Source organism: Bison bison, unplaced genomic scaffold (assembly GCF_000754665.1).
Source record: "Bison bison bison isolate TAMUID 2011002044 unplaced genomic scaffold, Bison_UMD1.0 scf7180017864471, whole genome shotgun sequence".
Lineage (NCBI taxonomy): Eukaryota > Metazoa > Chordata > Mammalia > Artiodactyla > Bovidae > Bison > Bison bison.
The window spans coordinates 24,453,452-24,478,930 of record NW_011495032.1 but is presented as its reverse complement, the minus strand read 5'-3'; the positions used below and the strand labels follow the sequence as shown (position 1 = coordinate 24,478,930).

General features: G+C 36.5%; 1 protein-coding gene across 4 annotated transcripts in view; it reads left to right on the top strand.

Annotated features, from left to right (window-relative positions):
* Window positions 1-25,479, top strand: part of ALS2 (amyotrophic lateral sclerosis 2 (juvenile)) — a 60,831-nt gene that overhangs the window by 20,101 nt on the left and 15,251 nt on the right. For 3 of the 4 annotated variants that reach the window (XM_010860976.1, XM_010860977.1, XM_010860978.1), the window contains exons 5-21: window positions 513-870; window positions 2,220-2,388; window positions 3,236-3,332; window positions 6,392-6,469; window positions 9,357-9,539; window positions 11,301-11,472; window positions 13,571-13,751; window positions 15,509-15,574; window positions 18,985-19,147; window positions 20,588-20,719; window positions 21,329-21,457; window positions 21,824-21,894; window positions 22,287-22,353; window positions 22,616-22,818; window positions 22,939-23,004; window positions 24,047-24,145; window positions 24,890-25,054. In XM_010860976.1, coding sequence (XP_010859278.1) covers window positions 513-870; window positions 2,220-2,388; window positions 3,236-3,332; window positions 6,392-6,469; window positions 9,357-9,539; window positions 11,301-11,472; window positions 13,571-13,751; window positions 15,509-15,574; window positions 18,985-19,147; window positions 20,588-20,719; window positions 21,329-21,457; window positions 21,824-21,894; window positions 22,287-22,353; window positions 22,616-22,818; window positions 22,939-23,004; window positions 24,047-24,145; window positions 24,890-25,054 — 2,399 coding nt within the window. Of the gene's footprint in view, window positions 1-512; window positions 871-2,219; window positions 2,389-3,235; window positions 3,333-6,391; window positions 6,470-9,356; window positions 9,540-11,300; window positions 11,473-13,570; window positions 13,855-15,508; window positions 15,575-18,984; window positions 19,148-20,587; window positions 20,720-21,328; window positions 21,458-21,823; window positions 21,895-22,286; window positions 22,354-22,615; window positions 22,819-22,938; window positions 23,005-24,046; window positions 24,146-24,889; window positions 25,055-25,479 lie in introns of those variants that run through there. The other variant, XM_010860979.1, reaches the window with a different exon arrangement.

The following is a 25,479-nucleotide window of genomic DNA, read 5'->3' as shown; positions in this document are numbered from 1 at the left end:
GTATGCCATATATAAATTTCTGTCTATAAAATATTTTAGGAAAAGCCTAAAATAGAATTTTCTTAAAATAGAATTTTTTCTCATAATTTCTTAGTAGAAATCTGTATAATTTTTCCTAGTAGTGATCAATAGTAAAGCTTATACTTTTTCAACCTTCTATCCAGGGCTATTACCCCATGTTAAAGGCTTTGTTTTTCATACCTTCCCTCCCCTCTCTCCTCTACTGTGTTTTGTTTTATAAAGCAGCTGGGACTTATTTTTAAATACCATGATAAAATCCCGCTCAAACAAAAGGAAGTACTTTTTATAAGGAGCTGTACTTTGAGTACTCTTTTCCATATAAATGTGTTAAATACATGATCAAGAAGGGATACCTTTAGGTTGGAGATGAAGACCTCCTGTTTCAGTCTTATATTTGCGAATAGTGATAGATGTTACATTTTCTTTGTATTGATTACTTGTTGTATAAGGGATTATATTTTTATATGCTGTTTTATGTGTGTATATTTTAGCCTCTTGTAGAAGAAGCAATTCCTAATCTTCACAGCCCACCAACCACAAGCACTTCAGCCCTCAACAGCCTTGTGGTCTCTTGTGCATCTGCTGTTGGTGTGAGAGTGGCTGCTACATATGAAGCTGGGGCCTTGTCTCTTAAGAAAGTTATGAACTTTTATAATACAGCCCCTTGTGAGCCTGGAGCTCTGGCAGGCAGCAGTTCCATAGGCCCAGAAGGTCTGAAAGATAGCAGAGAAGAACAGGTTAAACAGGAGTCAATGCAAGGAAAGAAGAGTTCAAGTCTTGTGGATATCAGAGAAGAAGAGTCTGAGGGAGGCAGCCGAAGACTCTCTCTCCCTGGCTTGTTGTCACAAGGTAAGGAGCTAGCTTTTCTGAGCTGACTTCTGGTGAATCCAAGATGCTCCTGACATCACATATTGTGTTATAATAAATTTGCTTTCTTAATTATTAAAGCTAACATATTCAAATATCAAAATTTATTTCATTAATTAATTTTTTTAAAGTTACATATTACTGTGCTTTAGAAATAACTTTAGACCCTCACTTTTTCATGATACATGCTTCTGCTTATGAACCTTGTGTAAGCTAGTGGCACATTCAGCAGAAAAGATTGTAATCTTAGCCAGTGATGATCACTTTCTTTGTGACCCACAACTTAGTGATCAAGTGACTGAGTCTGTACTTAGTGACACTTGATGATTTTCTTCAAAACATTCTGTCACAAGATTGGTGTACAAGATTTTCACAATGTTATAACAGCCTTTGGTATAATTTAGAACACTGTAAAAGATGTCAGCATTCTTTTTTAAAAGTTGAAGTTCTCTATAAAATAAAGTTAGCAGGCAAAATACAAAAGCTTTTTAGTATTTTTGATTCATAACCATTTTCTCACTTAAAAACTAACACTTTATGTCTAAAGTAAATCTTTTGTTACAATATTTACAGTATGCTTGAACTTAAGACCTTCATTTGGAAAAGCTTTACTTTTAATTTTGCTTTGACATGGAAGAACTATTTCTTAGCCTTAGTGGAGTACTTTGTTCAGAGAAGGCAATGGCACCCCACTCCAGCGCTCTTGCCTGGAAAATCCCATGGACGGAGGAGCCTGGTAGGCTGTAGTCCATGGGGTCTCTAAGAGTCAGACACAACTGAGCAACTTCCCTTTCACTTTTCACTTACATGCATTGGAGAAGGAAATGGCAACCCACTCCAGTGTTCTTGCCTGGAAAATCCCAGGGATGGGGGAGCCTGGTAGGCTTCTGTCTGTGGGGTTGCACAGAAGCGGACACAACTGAAGCGACTTAGTGGTAGCAGCAGCAGTACTTTGGTAAGCTTGTTCTGCAGAATACCAGTTACATAGGATGTCATATAGCTATTCTATATAAAAAATGTACAGAAAAGAATTTTGTGGCCAAATGCTTGGAAGTGGGGTAGGGCTAAACAGATTTAAACATGGCTTTTAATTGCAGGACTTGTCTGTACCTTTAGCATGCTGATGTGTGTGTGAATCTCCACAGGGGCAGGAAGGAAGAATGTAGTAGGCAGTATTTACCAAACTCACTTAATCCCCAGTTTTGCAGACCTATAGAATATGCTTCACAAATACCATGTTAGTATATTTACTTGAAAATCAACAGTTTATTAAAAGGGTACCTTTCTTTTCATCTGTCTATTCCCTCATGATATTTCTGGTTTGTTTTCAGTCTCGCCCAGGCTCCTGAGGAAAGCTGCACGGGTAAAAACTCGAACAGTGGTTCTGACCCCTACATACAGTGGAGAAGCAGACGCGCTCCTGCCTTCTCTGAGAACAGAGGTGTGGACCTGGGGGAAAGGGAAGGAAGGACAGCTGGGGCATGGCGATGTTCTGCCCAGGTGAGTGCTGCCAGTGTTTACTGTTAGGAATTAGTTTAGACAAATAACTTCTCCCCCTTGAAGGTCTCCAAATCTCCACTTCCTTCTGGAGGAAATCTGGTCCCTTCTAGCTCTAGATTGTTATACACCATTAACTCTGATAAAAAACCAAAACAAACACCATCTGCTCCCCCCAGTCATTCTTAGTCTTGAATTTTTCCTGACAATAAAGGACTTAAGTATCCATGGTATATTTTTCCATCTCTTCTTTGATGTTTATTCATGTTAGAATGCAGAAAGGGGTGTTTGGGATAAGATTATATGTCACTGGAACATGTGAATGGTTCACATTTTTAACTTATAAAAAAGAGCCAACAGTTTTCTTAACCTGAGAGAGGTCTATCTGCTGCTGCCAAAATAACTATAACCACTGTATTAAACCGTGTCTGTTCATGTATATCATGGAAAAACTGTTTTAAGAGAAATTCTTTTGATATTAGCAATAAATATTTGTAAAAGTGTGTAAATAGAATGATTATCTAAACCAGTTAATATAAATGTCTCTTTTCTCCTTAGCAGAGTGAAAGCACCTAATTCATTAAAAAGTATACTCTCTGCTATATGAATCATTTAGTTGTTTTATGATTTCGAATTATGGTGGTGAATTAGTGATTAACAGACAAAGATTAAATTAAAACCATTTAAAATTACTTGTATTTAGGAGTAGATTGAATATAAATCCAGTATTTTTATTTTAATTTTTTTTGGAAATGTTTATTTGAAAACATAATTTGAGAAAGTCCATGATTCTTGCTGAGAATACTTCTTCCTCTGAGTTTGTGTGTATGTGTGTATGTTTTTCTTTAAGGCTTCAACCATTGTGTGTAAAATGTCTGGACGGTAAAGAAGTAATCCATCTGGAGGCAGGTGGTTACCATTCTCTTGCACTTACTGCAAAATCCCAGGTAGGAGGCAAACTGTTAAAAGCTGATTTTGATTTCATGAAAGACCAACATGATGAGATTAGACTATCATTTATTGAGAATCTTATCTGCTATATGTCAGGCAACAATCCTATATCTCATTTGATCTTTTCAGTGTTTTACATTGCACTGTATTATTTCCATTTTATACGTGAGGAAAGGGAGATTTAGAGAAATTGTGTAACTTGGCAAAAGTCACATGTGTGACTGTAGAGTTTGGATTCAACACTGGTCTGCTTGACACAGAAGCTTTTTATAATGTGCTCTTATGGAAAAATAGAACTCAGAGTTTTCTAAGGTATTGGTAAACTTTTATCTCTTGATGAAGGAAACACTTACGTAAGACATTAAGAAAACAGAAGGCATTTCTCTCTTAAAATAGTGAGACCTGAAAGTGACTTCCAGAATCATTTAAAACCATGCCCACATACACAAATCCTTCTGAGGAAGGTAGATTTTTAAACATACTCTTAAATATATTCATATAATGATTCTTCATCAGTCCCTTTATCTTGCTATAAAAAGTCAGTAAAAGATTCTAAACACTTTATTTTAAATGACATAATAGTCTCACCAAAAAGCTATTATAGCTCATATAAATAAATATAAATATTAGCAAAGAAAAGGATAATTTGTTATTAATGTGATGAATCATCAAAAAGGCTTAAAAATAAGAAAATAGGAAGATGGTAAGTTACAAAGTAAACATAAAAATTTCTAGCTTTCTTATATACATAAAGTAAAGCAGAAAGCATGCTTAAGGAAAAAGCTGTTCACAATTACAAAACAAGTGTTAAGGAAACAGGAACATTGTTAATAGGAAAAGTATATAGCCCACATGACATGAATTCAAGAACTCTTCTAAGTTATAAAAGAAAATAGGAGTAAAGAGGGAAAATTTTCTTTTTAGATGAGAAGACTGAACATTGCAAAAATACCATTTCTCCTAGATCATTAAATTAGTAGAGTGTAAATTCAGTACAATCCCCAGAATATTCCAATATAATATTTACAACTTAATAAAATGATTCCCAAAATTATTCTAGGAGAATAAACAAAGGAGGTGAGCCATAAAAATTCTGAAAAAGAAAGCATTAGCCTTATAAAACATATTATAAAACTACAGATTATTATAACAGAAATACACTATAGAGATATAAGAGATTTTAGTATATATGAGAATATATGAGTATATATTATATATTCTCATATATAAGTATATATGAGAATTTAGTCTGTGATAAAAAGTAGGCATTTCAGCATTCTGAATCAGCCATAGGTGTACATGTGTTTGGCAGCAATCAACAGAATTCTGTAAAGCAATTATCCTTCAATTAAAAAATAAATTAAAAAAAATTTTAAAAAGTAGGCATTTCAGATCAGGTGGAGAAACAAGACTTGAGTGTTCAGTGAATACTGTTGGAACCACTGGCTTCTTATTTGCAGAAGAAAATTAAGATAACTTTACATATGCTAATTCTGGATGGAGTAAAGATCTAGATGTTAAAAAATAAAACCTTACATGTGTAAGAACAAATTTAGGTGATTTATTTTTTCAGTAATCTTAGGAGTAGAATAAGATATGACATCAAAACCAGAAATTAGAAAGTAAAGATATATGTTTGTCTACATAATAATTCAACAGTCCCACACAGCAAAAACCTAAACACAAACCAAAAAACCCCACAAACAAATTTAAGATACATAATATACGGGGAAAAACACTGTAACATATATGACCTGATCCATAAAGAAAAATTGTTTAAGAGCATTTATATTCCATTCACTGAAGAAAAAATAGAAGTAGCCAGCAACAAAAGATGGTCAACTACTCAGTAAGCAAATTTAAATTAAAACAAAATTTTCTCACCTATCATATTAGCAGGGATTGCATTTAATGCTAAGTGTTGGTGAGGATGTGGGGAAAAGGTATACACATTGCTGGTGGGAATGTAAATTGGACTTTGCTGGAAGACAGTTTGTTGGTATATAGCAAAAATCAGAATGTGTATGTTCATTGACCCAAAGTTCTTTGCTTAGAAATTTATCCTAAGGAAACAGATACATTTTATATATATATATAAAGAATTTTAATTAATTTTTATATTAAGTAATTGAAAAGAAATTATTAATAAATGTACTTATTTCATTAGGTAATTGATTAAACTACACCCACAGTGGAGTTTCATGTAGTTATAAATGATATTGTAGCTCTATACGTATTGACCTAGAAAGATGTAAGTGTGCAGAGCATTACATAAAAAACATCAGGTCACAAAGCAGCATTGATAGTAGAGTCCCACTTTATACTTTACATTTTGTATATTCATTATATCTAGTAGATAATAAAATTTCTGGAATTATATATGTGTATGTTCCTAAAGCAAGGTAGGAGTTGTCTCTGAGTGGGTGATTCATCAGTGGTTTTCACTTTCTTTTTGTTTCTTTGTATTGTCACAGTCTTGTACAGTGGTCATGAATTGCTTTTATAATCAGAATAAACAAAATCATTTGCATTAAGCATAATTACTGTAATCTGGTTGAATTGTTTGTCTGTATTAGTGCATAGGTGCTTTATGCTTCTCATATATGTGATTCTTCATATATGAAAAGCTTTCTAGTTATTCCATTTTACTCCTGTCCACAGAATAAAGAATCGTGATTCCTTTTTCTTCATGGTACTTAGCTTTATTTTTAAAAATCACTTTCTTTATAAGAGGCAGTATAGGATAGTTCCTGGGATTAAATCCTGGAAAATTTTGTGACCTCTCTGGGTCAATTCCCTTATATGTTTAAAAAAAAAAAAGGATTGTGTGATAGTGAAACATTAATTAATACACAAAATATATTAAGAACAGGGCCTGGCAGGTAATAAAGTCCTGAGAAATGTTAGTTAAAATGAATTTTCTAAAGAGTGGAAAGACGAGGATAAGTAATTTGTGTGTAACTCTTGGTATATATGTGTTACTATAAAAGTTCAGAATTGGCATGCAAAAATCAGTGGCACGCCTCTTACCTAGTTTCCTGTGGTTTTCTAATAGGTTTACTCATGGGGGAGCAACACCTTTGGTCAACTTGGGCATTCAGATTTTCCAACAACAGTTCCCCGTCTTGCAAAGGTACTTTTGTAACCTTGATAACTTTTACAGCAGCTTATTCCAGAATTCTAAGTTATAACACTATATTTCTCCAATTCTTGTTTTATAAAATTAGGAGAATTGTATACTTGTAACCTGTTTGTTATCACGTACATTAAAATTTTTAAAAAACTGAAGCTGCTTGTTTTCAGGCAAAATGTTCCCCATTTTTGATGTGTTAGTTTGTATTAATATTTCTTTTTTTCCTAGCTTCACTAAGTATTCATAGTTCTGTGTTGTTTTTTTTTTAAGTAAAAATGAACAAGTTATTTTAAAGCAAATGTTTCTTGGACTATGAGATTGACTTCTAAGCTTTATACCACCGAATAATGCCTACTCTTCGACTTCTCACTTAAGTTTGACTTTCTTTTAAGTGTAACTTTTACATAACATTATTTGATGGTTTGTTTTGTTTTTATGTACACAGTAGTAAAACCTTTTTGTAACCCTTTTTGTTTTCTATAGGGAAGCTAAAAGTATAGATAATTTCTTCACTGCTGTATGAATTGGTTTTAGTTTATGTAATGGGTGCAGTTTTAGAGGACCGTTTCTCACCCTTTTTTTTCTGTCACAATGTTCTGCAGAAATACAGAATTCATCAGTAGTATTGGCTCCTCATATGAGATCTGTTTGTTTGGGGAACGGATGTGTTGTGGGCAGAGAGTAGGCATGATGATAGCCCAATAGCCTAAAAGAATGGGATATGGGGCTCATGTGTTTCTAATTTGAATCCTCTCCATCCTGATGCATGCTCTCTGCCCTGAGAGTATTAGAGACTAGAAAAGGATGTTTACTTGAGTTTCAGGAACCTGATTCAACATATGAGCTACAGTTAATATGTATTCCAGTGATTCATGTATTCAGTGTACACTGTGCATCCATCACTACATAAGACCTTTACCTGTTACCTTTCCTTCCAGTGAACTAATTTTACTGGGAAGGAAAGTCTTAAATGAAACATTACAGAACAGTTGTTATTTCTAGCTCCAATCTTAAATATTTTTAGCATAAAATGTTTTAGTGGTCAGCTATTCAGTTTTGAATAATGTGTCCTGAGGAGTTGGACATGACTTGGCAACTGAACAGCAAATTCAATTTCTGATATTTTATTACACATAAAAATATGGTAAATCATTGTTTCTTGTTTTCTGTTCATTTGAATAAATTAGAACATGCTTATATTCCTACTAAGAAAAGTTTTATAATCCAGCATGGAGATGCTGCAAATACAATTTTTATTTAACATTTTAGAGTCAGACGAGAGAATAGAGTTTGTTATAAGGTTTTAGTTTCATTACTGTTTACCTATACCTCTGAAAATGCAACATCATTAGTTTGGTCTTTATTTGGGGGAAGGTTTTATTTTGGTTTTTTATTTGAGAAAATTATTTTGAAGTCATTTAAATTAATGTGTGAATTAAAATCAAGGCAGAGTGAGACCTGAATTAGTTTTGATTAGAAACTAGGAAGACAACTCTTTCCTCCTGCAAAAATTTTAATTCATTCTTTGCAAAACCAGCAGGAAGTCAATTTTATAGATAGCCTGAATTTGAGAAGATAATGTCATGCCTGAAGAGGATAACTGTAAAGTAGTGGAGATGTGCGTGATAGTAACACACACACTATCACCTAATCACCCAGGATGTGAACCAGATCTAGACATGGAATCTCAAGATAAGAAATTTTTTTGCTTTATTGTTATACGAGTCATGGCTGAAGCTGGGTCTGCAGGATGGGGCAGTGGTTTTCGTAGCAGAACACTTCCTTCAAACGAAACCTTGTGCTGAATCCCCTACATAAAACAGATAACTGTAGGACTGTCTTAGTTGAGGGATGGAGGTGGGTGGGGATAGAACCCGGGCACCTGCCTTTCCATGGTGGCTCCTGAATCACTACCTGGAATCCTGGAAACCTAAAGCCATTGGTTTAAGGCAGTGGTTCTCAAACTTTTGCATATATCAGAAACACCTGAAGAGCTTGTCAAAGCCGACTGCCCAGTACGTCCCCTCAGTGGCTCTGTGGCCTGAGTTTGCATTTCTCATGTGTTCCTAGATGATTGCTGCTGCTGCTGCAAAAGCTTCTTGTTGAGCACCATTGGTCTAGGGGATCCTTGTAGATGGGCTTCTGGGGGTTTCTGCCTGTTGCAACATCCTGGGACACAGTGAAATCATGTGAGAATTAGTGAGTTCCAAGTCAGAAAGCAATTTTCGCACTCATGGGTTTAGTTGGCCAGAATGGAATTTAGCCTAGTTAGGTTTTCTTTTTACATTGATTTTTGTGTACATAGCAGAATATGAATGGACAAAGGTGTGTCCTAGCTGTAGAATAGGGCTCTAGAAGTTTTTGGGTCTTTGATTATAGTACAGGCTAAGTCCTATGACAGCTTCCAAAAATAACAATTAAAATATCAAATGTGTAGTTTTTTTCTTTTTGAATTCCAATTTTTCAGTTTTTTTTTAAATTTTATTTTATTTTTAAACTTTACAATATTGTATTGGTTTTGGCAAATATCGAAATGAATCCGCCACAGATAATACATGTGTTCCCCATCCTGAACCCTCCTCCCTCCTCCCTCCCCATACCATCCCTCTGGGTCGTCCCAATGTACCAGCCCCAAGCATCCAGTATCGTGCATCGAACCTGGACTGGCGACTTAACAATCCAGTTCTACATTTACTGGCTGAACAGGGTTCCTTTTCACTGCTGCATCTGTTCCGCAGTTGATTGGGTATGTTTCTGGGTGAGTTTTGCCCTCTGAGACGTGACTTTTATTCCACTTGTTCAGGTAACCTAACATTCTAGTTATCGTGGACTTGGAGTTGCATCTGATTCCTTCATATCAGACAGACATGTCTTCCTGTCACTGCAGGTGAACAGTGAAAATGGAGTCTGGAGTGTGGCTGCAGGCCAGGATTATTCCCTGTTTTTAGTGGATACCGAAGACTTCCAGCCTGGGTTATGTTACAGTGGCCGGCTGGACCCGACAGAAGGTGACAACCTTCCAGAGAATCACAGTGGTACTAAGATGCCAGTCCTCCTCTCCTGTAGTAAGGTGAACAGGAATTAGATCCTAAGGCCCACATCCCGTAACACTGTTGCTGTTTGTATGTATGCCTGTTATTAAGTGTCCCTGACTAATATATTTAAAATTGCAAGCTGCTTCCCATCCCCCTTCACTCCTCATCTCCTTTTCCTGCCTTATTTCTCTCCACAGTGCATGTCATCATCTCACCCTCTATAGAGTTTACTTATTTTGTTTATTGTCTGTCCTCCTTAACTGTAAAATTCATTAGAGTAGGGATTTTAGGCTCTCTCATTTATAGCTATATTTATGTATATTTCATAAATATTTGTTGAAGTAAATGCTTTTATAAATGATTGTTGATGTAACACCCTCACATAGGAATGTTAAAAATATTTATTTCACAGCAAAGTTTTCTGACTGTGTTAATGGAGTCCTCAGAAATGAATCAGAATAGAAATTGAATAACAAATTTTTAACTGTTAGTAGAAAGTGAAAATTGCAGGGGCCTGAGATGGGCTCGTGGCAGACCTGACAGGCCACCAACCATACTGTTTTCCATCGCTTCCCCTCTTCTCTTAGCTTTTTCTTTTGTTTACTACTGTTAACTTATTTTTCCGTTGTTGATCTGAATTTATTTGCTTTCTTACTGCTTACCTCTTTTTCTTAAACTTAATACCATTGGTCTGTTTCTAGTTTTCTTTTTCCTCACACATTGCAAGGAAATTAACCTTCAAAGCTTGTGCATTCTGGGTTTTTTATTCTTACTGAATAATATATCCTATGGATTGTTTTTTTTTTTTAATCCTTTGTTTTTCTGGCTAAATGCGTAATAAGGGCAAGATCTTTCTTGCTAAAGGTAACACTGGCCAAGATTTGACTCTTGACCTGTATATAGCCTGTTATTCCAGACATACTAATTGACTCTTTGTAGTTCTTGGCCCTGACTCCACATTCCTCATTAAAGATTCCACAGTCCAGGTAAAGGATAAAATGGGCTGATGAAAGCGATGAGGCTCAATCTGTGTCTTTAGTTACCATGGGCTCTTAATAGTGTATTGAGCCTGCAGCTTGGTTGCCTAGTTTAATAGGGATATGTGACAAAGACATCAAATGTTTTTGTTCACTGCTATCATGAATAAATGACAAAGTCCACTTTTAAAGAAAATCTCTTTCTGTTGTACTTTTTTTTTTTGCTTGTTGCGTATCTATTTTTTTAATATAAATTTATTTTAATTGGAGGCTAATTACTTTACAATATTGTATTGGTTTTGCCATATATCTGTTGTGCTTTTAAAATATAGCTCCTAGATCCTTGATATTTTGACATACAGCATAGAGATGGTCTCTGCTCTCATCTGTTTCATGCAAAAAGAAGTCCTGAGACATGTATTTGTATCATTTGGATCTTTGTATATTTAGAGTATTTATGGTTCTAACTCTGTGTAAAGTGAAATAAAAGGTATTGTGGCAATAAATAATACTATAGATGTTTATAGTTATATAGATTGTGTTATATGTATATAACAACAGTATACTGGTAAACCAGCCCTAAAAAGTAAACTCAAAAGCTCTGATTTGTAATGTTTGCCAGGCTTTTTTTTTTTTTTTTTTTATAGTAAATTCACTATTGCCACTTTCAAACTATTAATGATTTAATAACCAACTTGCTGCAGAATTCCTGCGTAGTTCGCTTTTGGCTCTCACCAGCTGTTATGAACTAACTTCAGTACCCAAATTACTGCTAGTAAATTAGATTTTATTTTTAATCTCTTTCTTCTCCTGTTTTAGCTTGGGTATATAAGCAGAGTGACAGCAGGAAAAGACAGTTATCTAGCTTTGGTGGACAAAAACATTATGGGATATATTGCCAGTCTCCATGAGTTGGCTACTACTGAAAGACGCTTCTATTCAAAACTAAGTGATATCAAGTCCCAGATTCTCAGGCCTCTTCTTGGTTTAGGTAAGTACCAGCCAGTCAGTTATCAGGAGTCTTGTTTTACCTCTTCTTCCTATATCACAAATAAAGAAAACTTTTTGTTTGAGTTGTACTCTGCTCCTTTCTTTCCAGTCTCTTCTTTTGTGCCCAGATGGTCAACAGCTTACAAGCCATTTCCTCTTTGCTGGTAGCCTAGCTCCTCTGTCCTGGCACCCGCAGAGGTCCTGTTACTTATGGAAGTAGAAACATGGAGCTTTCATAAGATCCATGGCAGAGAAGCAGAGCAACTGTGGAAAAGTTGATCCTAGGAGTCAGACTTCTAAACAACACTTCTAGCTGCACTAGTTCTAAGATACCCTAAAAGTGTAAAGTGAAAGTATTAGTCACTCAGTCATGTCCGACTCTTTGAGACCCCCGTGTACCCGCTGGACTCCTCTGTCCGTGGAATTCTCCAGGCAAGAATACTGGAATGGGTTGCCATTCACTTCTCCAGGGGATCTTCTGGTCCCAGAGGTCAAACCCGGTCTCCTGCATTGCAGGCAGATTCTTTACCATCTAGGCCACCAGGCAAGCCCCAAGATAGCTTATATACTACTCCAAATTTTCATTTTCTTTGTTCTGCTTCTTAGAATTTTATCAAGTAGAACTTCATTTGGATTTACAAGTAATATCTCAAAATGTGAATAACTGTAAGAATGTTAAGGATCTTACCCCCCACGTTAGCAGAAATTGATTAAATCTTATCCCTTAGCTGTAATCAGTGACAACAGGGATTGAAGGTAAGGAGATAATATGGAGAAAATAGATTACAGTGGTTCTCAGTGGGGTGCTACTGTCCAGAAATACAATACTGGGATCTCCAGGAGGTTATAAAGGAATGCAGAATGGAGATGGGTGGGTGGGCTATTAAAGATTAACTTCCCCTAGTCAAAAGCTTTTGTAGGTTTGACCCTACTCTCAGAAAATGGAAAGGACCTTTTTTCTCTTTCATTCACCTGAACTCGACCCCCTGTGAGGCCACAGAATTCAGACCAGTACTCTAGTACTTAAATTGTGCCCTGTTCATGCATCACTTTTCCACATTAGGGTGACTGGCTTGTGTAGGTCAGTCCATTGTTTTTAATGGGAAAACATCTATTTTTCAAACAACTAACTTACAGTCTTTCTGAATTCAGTCCCTATATAAGCTGGAGATAGTCAGCATTTGTTTTTGTTTTTAACATGTTTTGCTTTTTTAAATGTTGTAGAGTTCCTGTTCTATAAATACTCCTCCAGTGGGTGGGCCCAGCTTCCTAGAACTTTGGCAAGAGATAGGAAGCAGTCCAAGCTGGAGGCTTCCTGGATTGCTCTGAAAAGAAAGTGAAACCTACTCTTTTCCTGTTCTGATTCCTGATTTCTATATTGGTTTCATGTGGTCTGCTCATCAGCCTTACTTCTTAGAAGTCCTACAAATTGGGTATTTTGGACTGGGAAAAAGTAGTAATCTCCTGATGTCCTTTATAAAGTTAAGAGTAACCGAGGCAGTCTAAATCAGTCTTAGACTTAGTCTTAATCCTGATCAAAGGCAATCTTTTTGGAATCTTTTTCTTTGCATGGAAGGACAGGGCTTATCCAGGGGGCAAGCAGAGCTGAAGTCAGTGTAAAAGTGGGAAATGTTGACAAAGGTATAGCTATAGAAGTGAGTTTAATTCCTGGCTGTTACTAACCAGTTGTGTAAAGGTAGATATTTCACTTCCTTTCCCTTGGCCTTAGATGACTTCAAGATGAGAAGAGAGTTGGATTTGCACAGTGGTTATCAAATATTGGCTGGTCTTCGGAATTACCTGGAAAGTGCTTTAAAAAAATATCCATCCTGGTGTCTAAACTCTGGCTGCTGAGTCAGAATCTGTAGGGGTCCCATGAATGTGTTTTTAACAAGTTCTTGAAATGACTGGACACTGATCTCTGCATTTTAACCACTGTGATTATTTGGGTTCCATAAATTATTTGGGTTCCATAGTTGAGAGTCCATTTCAACATGTTAAGAATTTTTAGTAAAGGAAAATTCATAATCTTGATCATAAGAAAGTATTTATATAATGAGTCTTTAGGTTATGTCATCATCATCATCGTTTTGTTCCAGAAAATCTGGGCACTGCAAATACAGTCCAGCTGTTGCAGGAAGTGGCAAGCCGATTCAGCAAGCTGTGTTACCTAATTGGTCAGCATGGAACCTCACTGAGCAGCTTCCTTCAGGGGATAAAGGAAGCCAGGAGTTTGGTCATCCTGAAGCATGCAAGTCTCTTCTTGGATAGTTATACAGAGCAAGTATCCAGTCCCGTGTCATGTTCAGTCTCTGCAGGGTTATTCTGCCAAGGAGAACAGCTCCTTAATCAGAAGAGACTAGATTAGGGAGAGTTCTATAAGGTAATAGAAATTGCAAAGCAGTGCTTTAATCTTAAGACAACTATATAGCTCCATGTCACTACAATTTTAGTTTGCTCTAAGAGGGGAAAATTTTAAAAAGAAATAATGCATTCTCAAATTTCCTTCTGCATTCTAGCAGAATGATAGTATTCTTAATTTACAAAATGTACTATAATAAAGATGGCTCTTTAGAGAACAATTTTGTACTTAAATAAATTATACTAAAATTTGAAGAAATAAGTAAACAGATTATTTTAAGATCAACTAATGATTGTAAATATGGAGCTCTTCCAATGCCTGCTTTTCACTCTTGTGTAAAGGAGGGTTTAAAAATAAAGATCTTATTGTAATAAAACCTAGGATAGTGATCCAAGGTTCTTTTCATGTTTTTCAAGTAAAATATCCCAAGTGTATTTGAAATAGTCAGTATTTCTCACTTTTTCTTTTGCCTTTTTCATTTTCATTTTGGCATTGTGATGTGAGGCATAATTTAAGTGTTACTTTAATGTGTATTAGGTTATGCTGTTGATCTGAAATATTGATTTTAAAGTCACTCATAATCCTACTATCAGAAACAGCCATTGTTAATAATCTTAGTGTATTTCCTTACAGACTTAGGCATAAATGTGCAGATGGATTATGTGATTTTAGTTCTAAGCAAAACTGAGTATATTTGAAGCTGTTGGCTGTTGTCTGGGAGGAATTACCCTTGTTAGAGTCTTTTAACTCATCTTCTTTCGGACATAAAAAGTAGCATAATTTGATATGAATTTACTTTTTTAAACTAGATTTTTGTATGTGTGAAGGTTTCTGCTTTTATTGGTATAAATTTTTTGTTTTGACTTGTATAGATCTCATGTGTATTTCTCTTTTTCTGCTGTAATACTTTAGGACTTATGCTTGGAAATGCTTTTATTTTGATTCCTTGGGTTTTTAAAATGTATTCCTATATACTGGGCAGGTAAAAAACTTGATTTGTGTATGAATTTTAAAAATTATTTATAATTGTGGTAAAATACACATAAAATTTACCATTGTAACTATTTTTAAGTGTTCAGTACCTTGGGGTGTTTTTAGCAGGAATTTGTTGTCTTTGTCAAAGTCAGTTGATTTTATTTGCCGGCCCAGGAGTGTGGAAGAAATGTATGTGGTGCGAAGCAGTATGTCACGACTTCCTCTAACTGTAGATCAGTACTTTACCAACACTTTCTAACACTTTTTCGCTTAAGCTCTTTTAAACATATATTCTTACCTTCCCTATTGTTTATTTCTGAAGACTTAATTGGAAGACTTAAAGTGAAGATTAGAGAAAATTTTTTTAAAATCCAATAACTTAAATCGTATTTTCTCACATTTGTTAAATTACCAAAGTAAAACATACCTAATAAAGATACTTCTAGCATCTTCTGCACAGCTTAAAGTGTTTTTTAAAAAATTCCTATTAACATCTTTACGAAAATGGCCTTTTACTCCTGATTGTTGTGATGATCACATAATATGCCCTACGTAGTTCATGATTATTAACATCACAAAGTTCTGAAGTGAAACTCACTCATGAGATACCAAGAAGTGTTTATTCCAGATGCTTGTTCAAAACTCTGAAGAGCAAATTTACTTTTACACTAATATCTGTGTGTTTTCTTTTTTGCTCAAGGTATTGCACATCTATTACAAATTTCCTGGTTATGGGAGGATTCCAGCTTCTTGCTAAACCTGCCATGTAAGCAAATGCATAGTTTCCAGTTATTCTAACAACCAAAGAACATGTTTTATAGCAGCCTGTGTTTTTGAGTGCCTAGGAAGAGCTAGTATTTAAGAGTTGAGTTCACAATAACGTAAGTGAAAGCCTCTTGCTAGAGCCTGGATGGGTAGAAAGCAATTAATGAACTCTGGGTGACTCTGAGCTATGGCAGCAGATGTTAAATTTGGATTTGGGCAGCCTTTCCGAAGTGATGGTCCATGAATCCCATGGTTTTACATAGTTAAAGGCAGTAATAACTTCTTTTTATACTTCTGTTTACAAGATCAGAATTTTAAGATATTCATTTAAAAAGAACCATTTGAGAATCTCTAGAACATACTAGTGGGCCCACAGGCAGGTAGTGACCCTGCCCACGTTTTCCTCACTCAGCTGGTTTATCACTTAGACATTCACCTCAGACTAGCCTGGTAGTTTGATCTTCATAAAGGTTTTTTTTTTTTTTTAATATTGTAGTAAAATATACATAATATTTATCATTTTAACCATTCCTAAGGGTACAATTTCTGTGGCATCAGGTACATTCACGTGTTGTACAAGCCACTGTCTACACACCAAACTTTTTATCATCCCCAACAAAAATTCTGTACCCATTAAAAATGACTTCCCCTCCTCCACCAGCCCCTGGTAACCTCTATTCTATTTCCTGTCTTTCTGAATTTCCCTGCTCTAGGTACCTCACATAAGTGGAATCATACAGTAGTTGTCTTTCTGTGTCTGGCTTATCTCCTTACGCATGATTTTTCAAAGTCCATCCATGTGATACCATATATCAAAATTTCATCTCATTGTGTGTCTGAATAATATTCCATTTTAGGAATATACCACATTTTGATTGTCTATTCATCTGTTGACGGACACTTGGGTTGTTTCTACCTTTAATGTATTTATTTTTTGGGTGACAAGTACAAACCTAACCGTATAAAGAAAGAACAATATTGCTACTATTGGATTAAAAACCCCCCAGAGAAAATATGCTAAACAGAGTAGTTCAGGTTTTCTGAGCGCATACTAGGGCTCCTTTTGGGAAGATTTATAGGCAAGTACTTCAGTGAGTTCAGAAAAATAATAAGGTTCACGAGAGTTGGAATATTCTTGGTCCAGTATTGGGCATCCAGCAGAAATGTGGACAGAGGGATTATGTATTCAGCATGTACCACTTCCATCTCTCAGGAGTTGGTCAAAGCAGAATACTTATGTAGGGTTAAGAGAGTTTCCCCAGCAGAACATGGAGGAGTAAGTAGGACCATCCAACAAGCCAAATATAAACAAAAATCTGGGCCATGTTCCCTGCAGCACACTCTCCAAGATCTCTTAATTACATTGTATAGCAGTCCAGTTTGTGCCATTGAACTTACGGGTTCCTGGAAATTATTACATATTTTTCCATCTTTCCAAGATAATGTTTTATAATTTCTGAGTTAAACATCTCTTTATTCCATAGTTCTCTAAGGGATTCTAAAATTACTCATTTTTGTTTTATAGCCTTGTGTGACATTGTTTTGTTTTTGAAGCCTTGTAGCTAAAAGTTATAGTATCGTGCTTACAAAGCAGTGAGGGCAGTACTTGGCACATAATTATTGTTCATTAAGTGGCAGATAATGATTATTATTCTGTTCCACCAACTCATGGACTGTACAGTCCATGCAATTCTCCAGGCCAGAATATTGGAGTGGGTGAAAGTGAAGTCACTCAGTCGTGTCCGACTCTTTGTGACCCCATGGACTGTAGCCTACCAGTCTCCTCTGTCCATGAGATTTTCCAGGCAAGGGTGGTGGAGTGGGTTGCCCTTTCCTTCTCCAGGGGATCTTCCCAACTCAGGGATCGAACCCAGGCCTCCCGCATTGTAGGCAGACGCTTTACCGTCTGAGCTGCCTTTCCCTTCTCCAGGGGATCTTCCCAACCCAGGAATCGAACCCAGGTCTTCTGCATTGCAGGCAGATTGTTTACCAGCTGAGCCACAAAGGAAGCCCTCTTACTTCTTTACAGATCTTTTAAGTGTTTTAGTGTGGTGTGGATAATCTCAATGGTTACTGACCAGCCTTAAAATTTGCAGTAAAATTTTAATCATGAACTTATATTGTGTGTGCTCAGTTGCTCAGTCGTTTCCAACTCTTTGTGGCCCCATGGGCTGTAACCTGCCAGGCTCCTCTGTCCATGGAATTTTCCAGGCAAGAATACTAGAGCGGGTTGCCATTTCCTATTCCAGGGGATCTTCCTGATCCCGAGATCAAACCCACATCTTTGAGTCTACAATATTGGCAGGAGGATTTTTTTATCACTAGCGCCACCTGGGAAGCCGCTAGTGATAAAAAAAAAGTCCTCCTGCCAATACAGAAGACTCAGAAGATGTGGGTTTGATCTCGGGATCGGGAAGATCCCCTGGAATAGGAAATGGCAACCCGCTCTAATATTCTTGCCTGGAAAATTCCATGGACAGAGGAGCCTGGCGGGTTACAGCCCATGGGGCCACAAAGAGTTGGAAACGACTGAGCAACTGAGCACACACATGGGCTTCTCTTGTGGCTCAGCTGGTAAAGAATCTGCCTGCAATGCAAGAGACCTGGGTTTGATCCCTGGGTTGCGAAGATCCCCTGGAGAAAGGAAAGGCTACCCACTCAAGTATTCTGGCCTGGAGAATTCCATGGACTATATATAGTCCGTGGGGTCGCAAAAAGTTGGACACGACGGAGTGACTTAACTTCATAATTGAATATAAAAAGTAAATATTAGTTTCAGTTTGAAATGTTTTTTCAGTGATCTCAGCATTAAAATCCACACATACAATTTGCTTTACTATTCGCTGTTAATTGTAGTACTGGCCACCTTTTAATACGCCTTTGTAATAAATGCTTATTAGATGATCACAAATTGAAAAAAAAGAAATTAGCAGTATTTAGTATTCCATGCCAATTTTGTTAGAGCAAAGAACTTTGTTTTTCTTCCAGTATTTGTGTTTAGCACAAGTGTTTAGAACAGTTGGTTTTTCCATTTATTGCTGTGACTTCCTACTTGGAAATTAACAGGTAACTGTGTCAGCTTGTCTCCAGTTATTCCCTGTAACTGTGGGATGTATGATTGATTTCCTAGAACTTTAGGCACAAGTCTGTGATGCACCATATCTATTACAGTGTTACTGTTGCTACCATTTACTACTTTTCATACTCAAAAATCCCATATTTATAGGCAGGGAAATTGTTTTAATTACATCATGTTTATTTCATTGTATTAATCATCTATTACTTTCTCTCATAGCACCTAAAAATGTACATTTTGAAGAAAGTAGTATGTGGTGAAATACTTCTATTTATATCATGCATATTGTCAATATCAAAATGATTAACTGAATCCCTTTTTGTCTCTACCTTCAGTGATTTCCTAAATAAAAACCAGGAACTGTTGCAAGATTTATCAGAAGTGGATGAGGAAAACACCCAGTTGATGGAAATTTTGAATACTCTGTTTTTCTTGCCAATCAGACGGCTTCATAGTTATGCAAAAGTTTTGCTAAAACTTGCTACTTGTTTTGAAGTGGTAAGCTCACATATGTATCTCTTGTGGACACTTGGGACGCCAAGGATCATAGTTTTTTGTTTGAATTATTCTACCCCAAGATCTGGAACTCCACTAAATTTATTTTTCTTCAGGGAAATGAAAGAAGAAAGTATGACTGTAGGTTTATCTTGTGTTCTTTGCTATGGATTCAATTTTCTTTCAGGGCCTTGACAAGATTAATTTTATTCATTTTATGTCAGTCTAAAGCTGAGACCCAGTTTTGCTACTCATTCAGTAGTTGTCCAACTTTGAGTACATACTGAGTACAAGTTACAAGTTAAACAGAGCTGTTTAAAACCCTGCCTATAATGACACACCTTCTAAGGCCGTGTGGCGTTAGCACCTGGCCTGGATTCATGGTAGACTTAATGCCAGGTATTTGGGTCACTTTGACATATGCTGTGAAAAATCAGCAGTGTTATAGGATTTTCTCAAATGTTAACTAGATCACTTTCTGTATAAACTTAGTTAGGTGGAGTCCTAGATAATTAGCATCATTCTAGGATATGAGTGTATATTAAAGCCGGTCCTAAGATAGTCATTTTTGAACTTGTACTGAAATGTGTTGTTTTAGTTTCCATTCTGAAGGGCTCTAGAGAAACCATAATGATTCTAGGGTTTCTTATAGTTTAGAATTTTTTATATCTTGGGGTCCTCATTTAGGACAGATATTGTCTTCAGAATGATCTAGGAATTTATGTGGTCTTTTTATATTTGATCCTATTGTGGTCTTGTAGGTCTTTTCTTTTGTCTGGTTTTGGTGTTACCCCAAACTGATCTAATTTCAGCTGTATTTCCAACTGTATAAAGCAAGATTTTCTTCATTTGTTTGAACTAAACAGTCTCAACAGATTAAATGCAGTGTCAGATATGAAAATCCGGCCATTATCTTTTAACTCACATAATAAAGAGATTTGAAAAAATGTGGAACAGTGCTGCTTCTAATATGAAACATTTTTTGTTTTGAAAATTTTAGTTTTCATTAAAAATTGTTATATTTGAATTAATAAAGATTTAAAATTTTTTAAACTTTATTTTCCGATATGGTAAATATCAAGAGATATAGCCCACAGAAGCAAAATAGAGGGATCCTGAGACCAAAACCATTGATAATTCCTCTCCTATCCTGAGTTCTCTGCTTTTCTCCTTACTGATAACTGCCAGTGTTTGTTTCTTTTCCCTCTTGAGTTCTTCACCTATTCCATATGTACCTGTATGTGATACATGTGTAACTGTATGTGGTAGAATTTTCTGGAGACAGTCTTCTTTTTTCTCAGTTCCCTATAGTGTACCATGTCTTTTCTTAGGCTGGCTTCCTTCCCTAAATTTATTACTACCTATTTAAACCACAATGAGTCTACAAATTCTGGACTATTGTTATATATCCGTTACCCCCCCCTCTTAATTATTGGCCTCTAGACATCTCCAGAATACCAGAAGCTGCAGGATTCAAGCTCTTGTTATGAGTCACTTGCTCTCCATCTCGGCAGGAAAAGGAAGGAAGCAGAATACACACTGAGTTTCTGGAAGACCTTTCCTGGAAAAATGACGGTAAACTATGCCAATGGTCTTACCCCACAGACAGCAGGCATAGCTGTAATAGCTGCCATAATTTTCTTGACCCCTCACTTGTTTACGGTAATGGTGCTATAGTGACCCCTTTTCTAAGGGTGATCTAAGGGCCACAGCCATGGGGGTTCTGAGAATCAGCACCTTCCCTCATCTCTGGGAATCTTTTCTGAATATGTCTCTTCTTTTGTTTGTTCCAGAAAATGAAAGTTAGTAGCATAGTCATGTCCAACTCTTTGCAATCCCATGACTGTAGCTTACCTGGCTCCTCTGTCTGTGAAATTCTCCAGGCAAGGGTACTGGAGTAGGTTGCCATTTCCTTCTCTAGGGGATCTTCCTGACCCTGGAATTGAACTTGGGTTTCCTGCATAGCAGGCAGATTTACCAGCTGAGCCACTTTCCTGTCTTTTTTATTTTCCTTTGAGCTCTGCTTTTATGAAATGTTTGGATCCCATCTGAATTTAAGTTTATTAACACCAAGCTAAGCTATGACCAACAAATTCTCCTAAATGTAATTTGTATTTTTTTTTCTTTTTCTCTTTGCATAAAATAATTTTGATACTTTGATTTTGTATTTGTTTTCAATCCCAGGATTCCTTGCGGAAGCCCGAGCGTCGGCTGCTGTGTGAGAGCAGCAACCGGGCCCTGTCCCTGCAGCACGCTGGGAGGTTTTCTGTGAACTGGTTCATTCTCTTTAATGATGCCCTAGTCCATGCCCAGGTAGGTTAGATTCCTCACCTCAAAAGAGGCCATGGAAGGGGCAGTACTATGAGTATTTAATTAATCGTACCATCAGTTTATTTTATAAACTGTTGTGATTTTACTGAAACACTTGAGTGAAAGAGAATGTTTAGTTTGCTTGGTGGCACAGGCTAGACTTCCAGGAGCTGTTTTAGTTTCCAAATTGAAAATGAGTGTCAGCCACGTGAAGGGGTCCATAGCTGCAAACATGGCGAGACCACTGGGGTTGGCTGTGTTATGGGGATGTGGCTGAGGTGGACTTAACCACTTGAAAGGGGTTCTGCAGCAGCAACTTCAGGGCCCACATCGGCCTTCTCAGACGTGTCTCCATATTCTTTGTTTCAGTTCTCCACACACCATGTTTTCCCTTTGGCCACACTGTGGGCTGAGCCACTTTCTGAAGAAGCTGGTGGTGTGTAAGTGTCCCCCTACCACATTCCCTTCTTGTGTTACTTACCCAGGTTGCTTCCTTAGACAAATAAAAGCTCAAGAAGCCTCGCTGTTGTGTACAAGAGTGCTCACCATCCCAACACATAGATAGTAAGTGGCCTAGCGGGAAGATCATGAAGAGCCAACATGATGAGTGTTGGAAGGGCTTCTCCACTGCTTACATCCCCATTGTTTAACCCAGAGCAAAGAAACTGTGTCCTTTCCCCACTATGGGACCCAAACCCAGGGCAAGACTGCATTTACATCTGATTGACTTCTCATCCTCTTGAAATAAACAAGTTGCTTTTCATGTTTGAGGATTGATGTTATAATAACAGGTTGTTTTACCTACTGGCCTTTATTCTTGTGCACATTTTAGGAATGGCCTAAAGATAACTACACCCGAGGAGCAGTTCACTCTCATTTCATCAACACCCCAGGAAAAGGTTAGTCTTACGGTATTTTCTTTCCATCTTTGGCCTGACTGTTTCTGTCTTTTATGGTAGTGAGGAAGAAATACAAATTGTTCTTGCTTGCAATGAATTTTAAACATAAAGCAATCAATTTTAAGAGCCAATCAGTATTACTTAATAAAGAGAGTGTTAGGAGTCAGATGAAATTTCCACAGTAAGGAAAGCTATCAAGATTTAAAGCAATGCTTGATGAGTTGTTGCCTTAAGCTTACTGGCATGTACTTTTTGCTCTTAGACAAAGTGGCTCCGGGCTATAAGCCAAGCTGTGGATCAGGCTTTGAGGGGGATGTCTGATCTTCCACCTTATGGAAGTGGCAGCAGTATTCAGAGGCAGGAACCACCAATTTCACGCAGTGCCAAATACACTTTCTACAAGGATCCTCGCCTAAAGGACGCAACCTATGATGGACGCTGGCTTTCAGGGAAGCCTCATGGCAGGTTAGCATGTTCATGATTTGATACATGTCTGGAGTCAGGATGGTAGTCTAACTACTGAAAAAGTACTGATTATCGGAAACTTTAACTGACATGTATCATTCTTTGCTTATGCATTTCCAGAGGGGTTTTGAAGTGGCCAGATGGAAAGATGTATTCTGGCATGTTCAGGAATGGCTTGGAAGATGGGTAAGGACATTGTGAACATAAGTGTCTTAAAGTGCATTATTTTGTGCTCACAGTTATTTTTAAGACAGTAGAATTTTGTTTTATGTTTTTGGAAATGGATTAGGACTTATGTACAGGTATGAACATGAAGAGAGCTAGGAATCCAGGCTGCAGCCTTGTTTTACCTAGAATGAATCATTTGCTTTGACAGCTGATGACCTTAAATTACACAGCTTCTATCTGTTGACATAGGACTGTTTTTTCTATCCATTTCTCAGTTGTAAGGACTGAGAACCTTGGGTAATGTTGATGTTGAGACTGTTGAGATCAAGTGCCCCCTTTACCCAAAGGAAGTTTTCCCTTCAGTAATTTTAATTCATCTTTAATTTCTGTGATCTGTTGAAGGGGAAATCTTCTAAATTGTATTTATCTTAATGATATTCAGATGATGTTATTTTTATATAAACAAGTCAAGTTTTCTAACACTATAAATGTATTTACATGATAAATGTATGGCAATGAAGTGTTTTGTTTCATGTTAGAGAACTAATTTATTTTACTATATAAAAAGATTATTATATAAATTGGATAGGTGATTTTTGTGTGTGTGATAATATAATTAATTTTATATTTTTTTATAATTTTTATAATTAATTTTATATAATTTTGATGTCTTTTAATCTCTATTTCATAGAATTTCAGAATGAGAAGAGACTTGAGATACTCTTGATTTACCTGCCTTATTACACAGATGAGGGAGCTGGGTACCTAGACTTACCCAAGCTGATGCAGCTGATTAGGTGCAAAAATAGGCCTAGGACACAGATTTCCTGTTTTTCATTGGACTTGGGATAAAACACCTAATTACTCTGTAATGATGTTGATATCCCATTCCTCTAATACTTGCCAGATAGCTTAGGTAATAGAAAACCACGTAAACCAATAACCCATTTACTCTTCTAGGTAGATCTTTTCTCTGTTCTTGTTACATTTACCAACATATTCATACCAAAAGTGAGTATGTCATATATGCATCTTAAAATGTTTTTATTTTCCTTGGCAGATACGGAGAATATAGAATCCCAAACAAAGCACTGAACAAAGAAGACCATTATGTGGGCCATTGGAAAGAAGGAAAAATGTGTGGTCAAGGAGTCTATAGGTAATAGCATTGGAAAGGTTGCTGACTGGTTGCTAATGAGAAGTTGCTGTTTAACACAGGGAGCTCACAGCAGTACTCTATGACAACCTAGAGAGGTGGGATGGGGTGGGAGGTGGGAAAGAGGTTCAAGAGGGAGGACATGTATATATACTTAGGGTGGGTTTACATTGTTGTGTGGCAGAAGCCAATACAATATTGTGAAGCCATTATCTTCCAATTAAAAATAAATTTAAAAGAAAAATCATGTAAACCTGAATTTTCTATTTCCAAGCAGTAAATTTTACTTATCCTTAATGACTGAAAATGTGTTGACTCTTCTTTTAAATATCAGCCTCTCATCTATCACAGGATGAAGATATTAGCTTATTATTTAGTTCTTAAAACTGTAAAATCATTGTAAGCCATAACTTTCTCATAGAATCTCCTTCTTGCTTGTGAATTTATCTGATATTTATTGCATAGCTCTAGTATGGATAAAACCTGTCATTCTTCCAGAGATCACTCATTATCATTTTCCCATAAGGGACACATTTTCCCCCATGTTAGCATAAAATTCCCCCCATAACATCTTCAACTTCTTAAACTCAGTCATTCAAAAGTGAGATTTTTGATGGTGAAAAATAGTCATATAAATAAACAAATACCAGTGAGACATGAGTATAATTTTGAATTTCCTAAACTTTGTAAAAATGAGCATCAGAATTCAGTATGCTTGTGATCTTTATCCATTCTTTCTAACCACAGTTATGCCTCTGGTGAAGTGTTTGAAGGCTGTTTTCAAGATAATATGCGTCATGGTCATGGTCTCCTGCGAAGCGGCAAGCTGACTTCCTCTTCTCCCAGTATGTTCATTGGCCAGTGGGTAATGGATAAGAAAGCAGGATATGGTGTCTTTGATGATATCACGAGGTACAGTATTCTGCTTCTTCTCTCACAGTTTAGTTGAGAGGATAAGGTTCCTGTTCGTCTCTAAAAAAAGATGATTTTATGAAGGCTAAGTGTATTAATTGGACAATACTGAGAACATTTTTAATAAGAAAACAGAGTTGTCAGGTGTCATTTTATTCATTCGGTTGTGAACCAAACAACAGGTTACTTCTGTACAAGATCTGGATCATTAAAAATTAACATTGGTATGATTTTCCTTAAAGCTTTACCCATACAAAGCTTTTCATGTTTCAAAGGGGCTACCAAATCTGACTATTATACAAAGAGAAACCTTTAATGCAGTCAGTAGATAATAGGAATAAAAAGTTAGCAAGATCAGTGGAAATTCCCTTTTGGGATTATGAAATAGTATCTAAACACCTTTCTATGTAGTTGTTCCTGTCAAG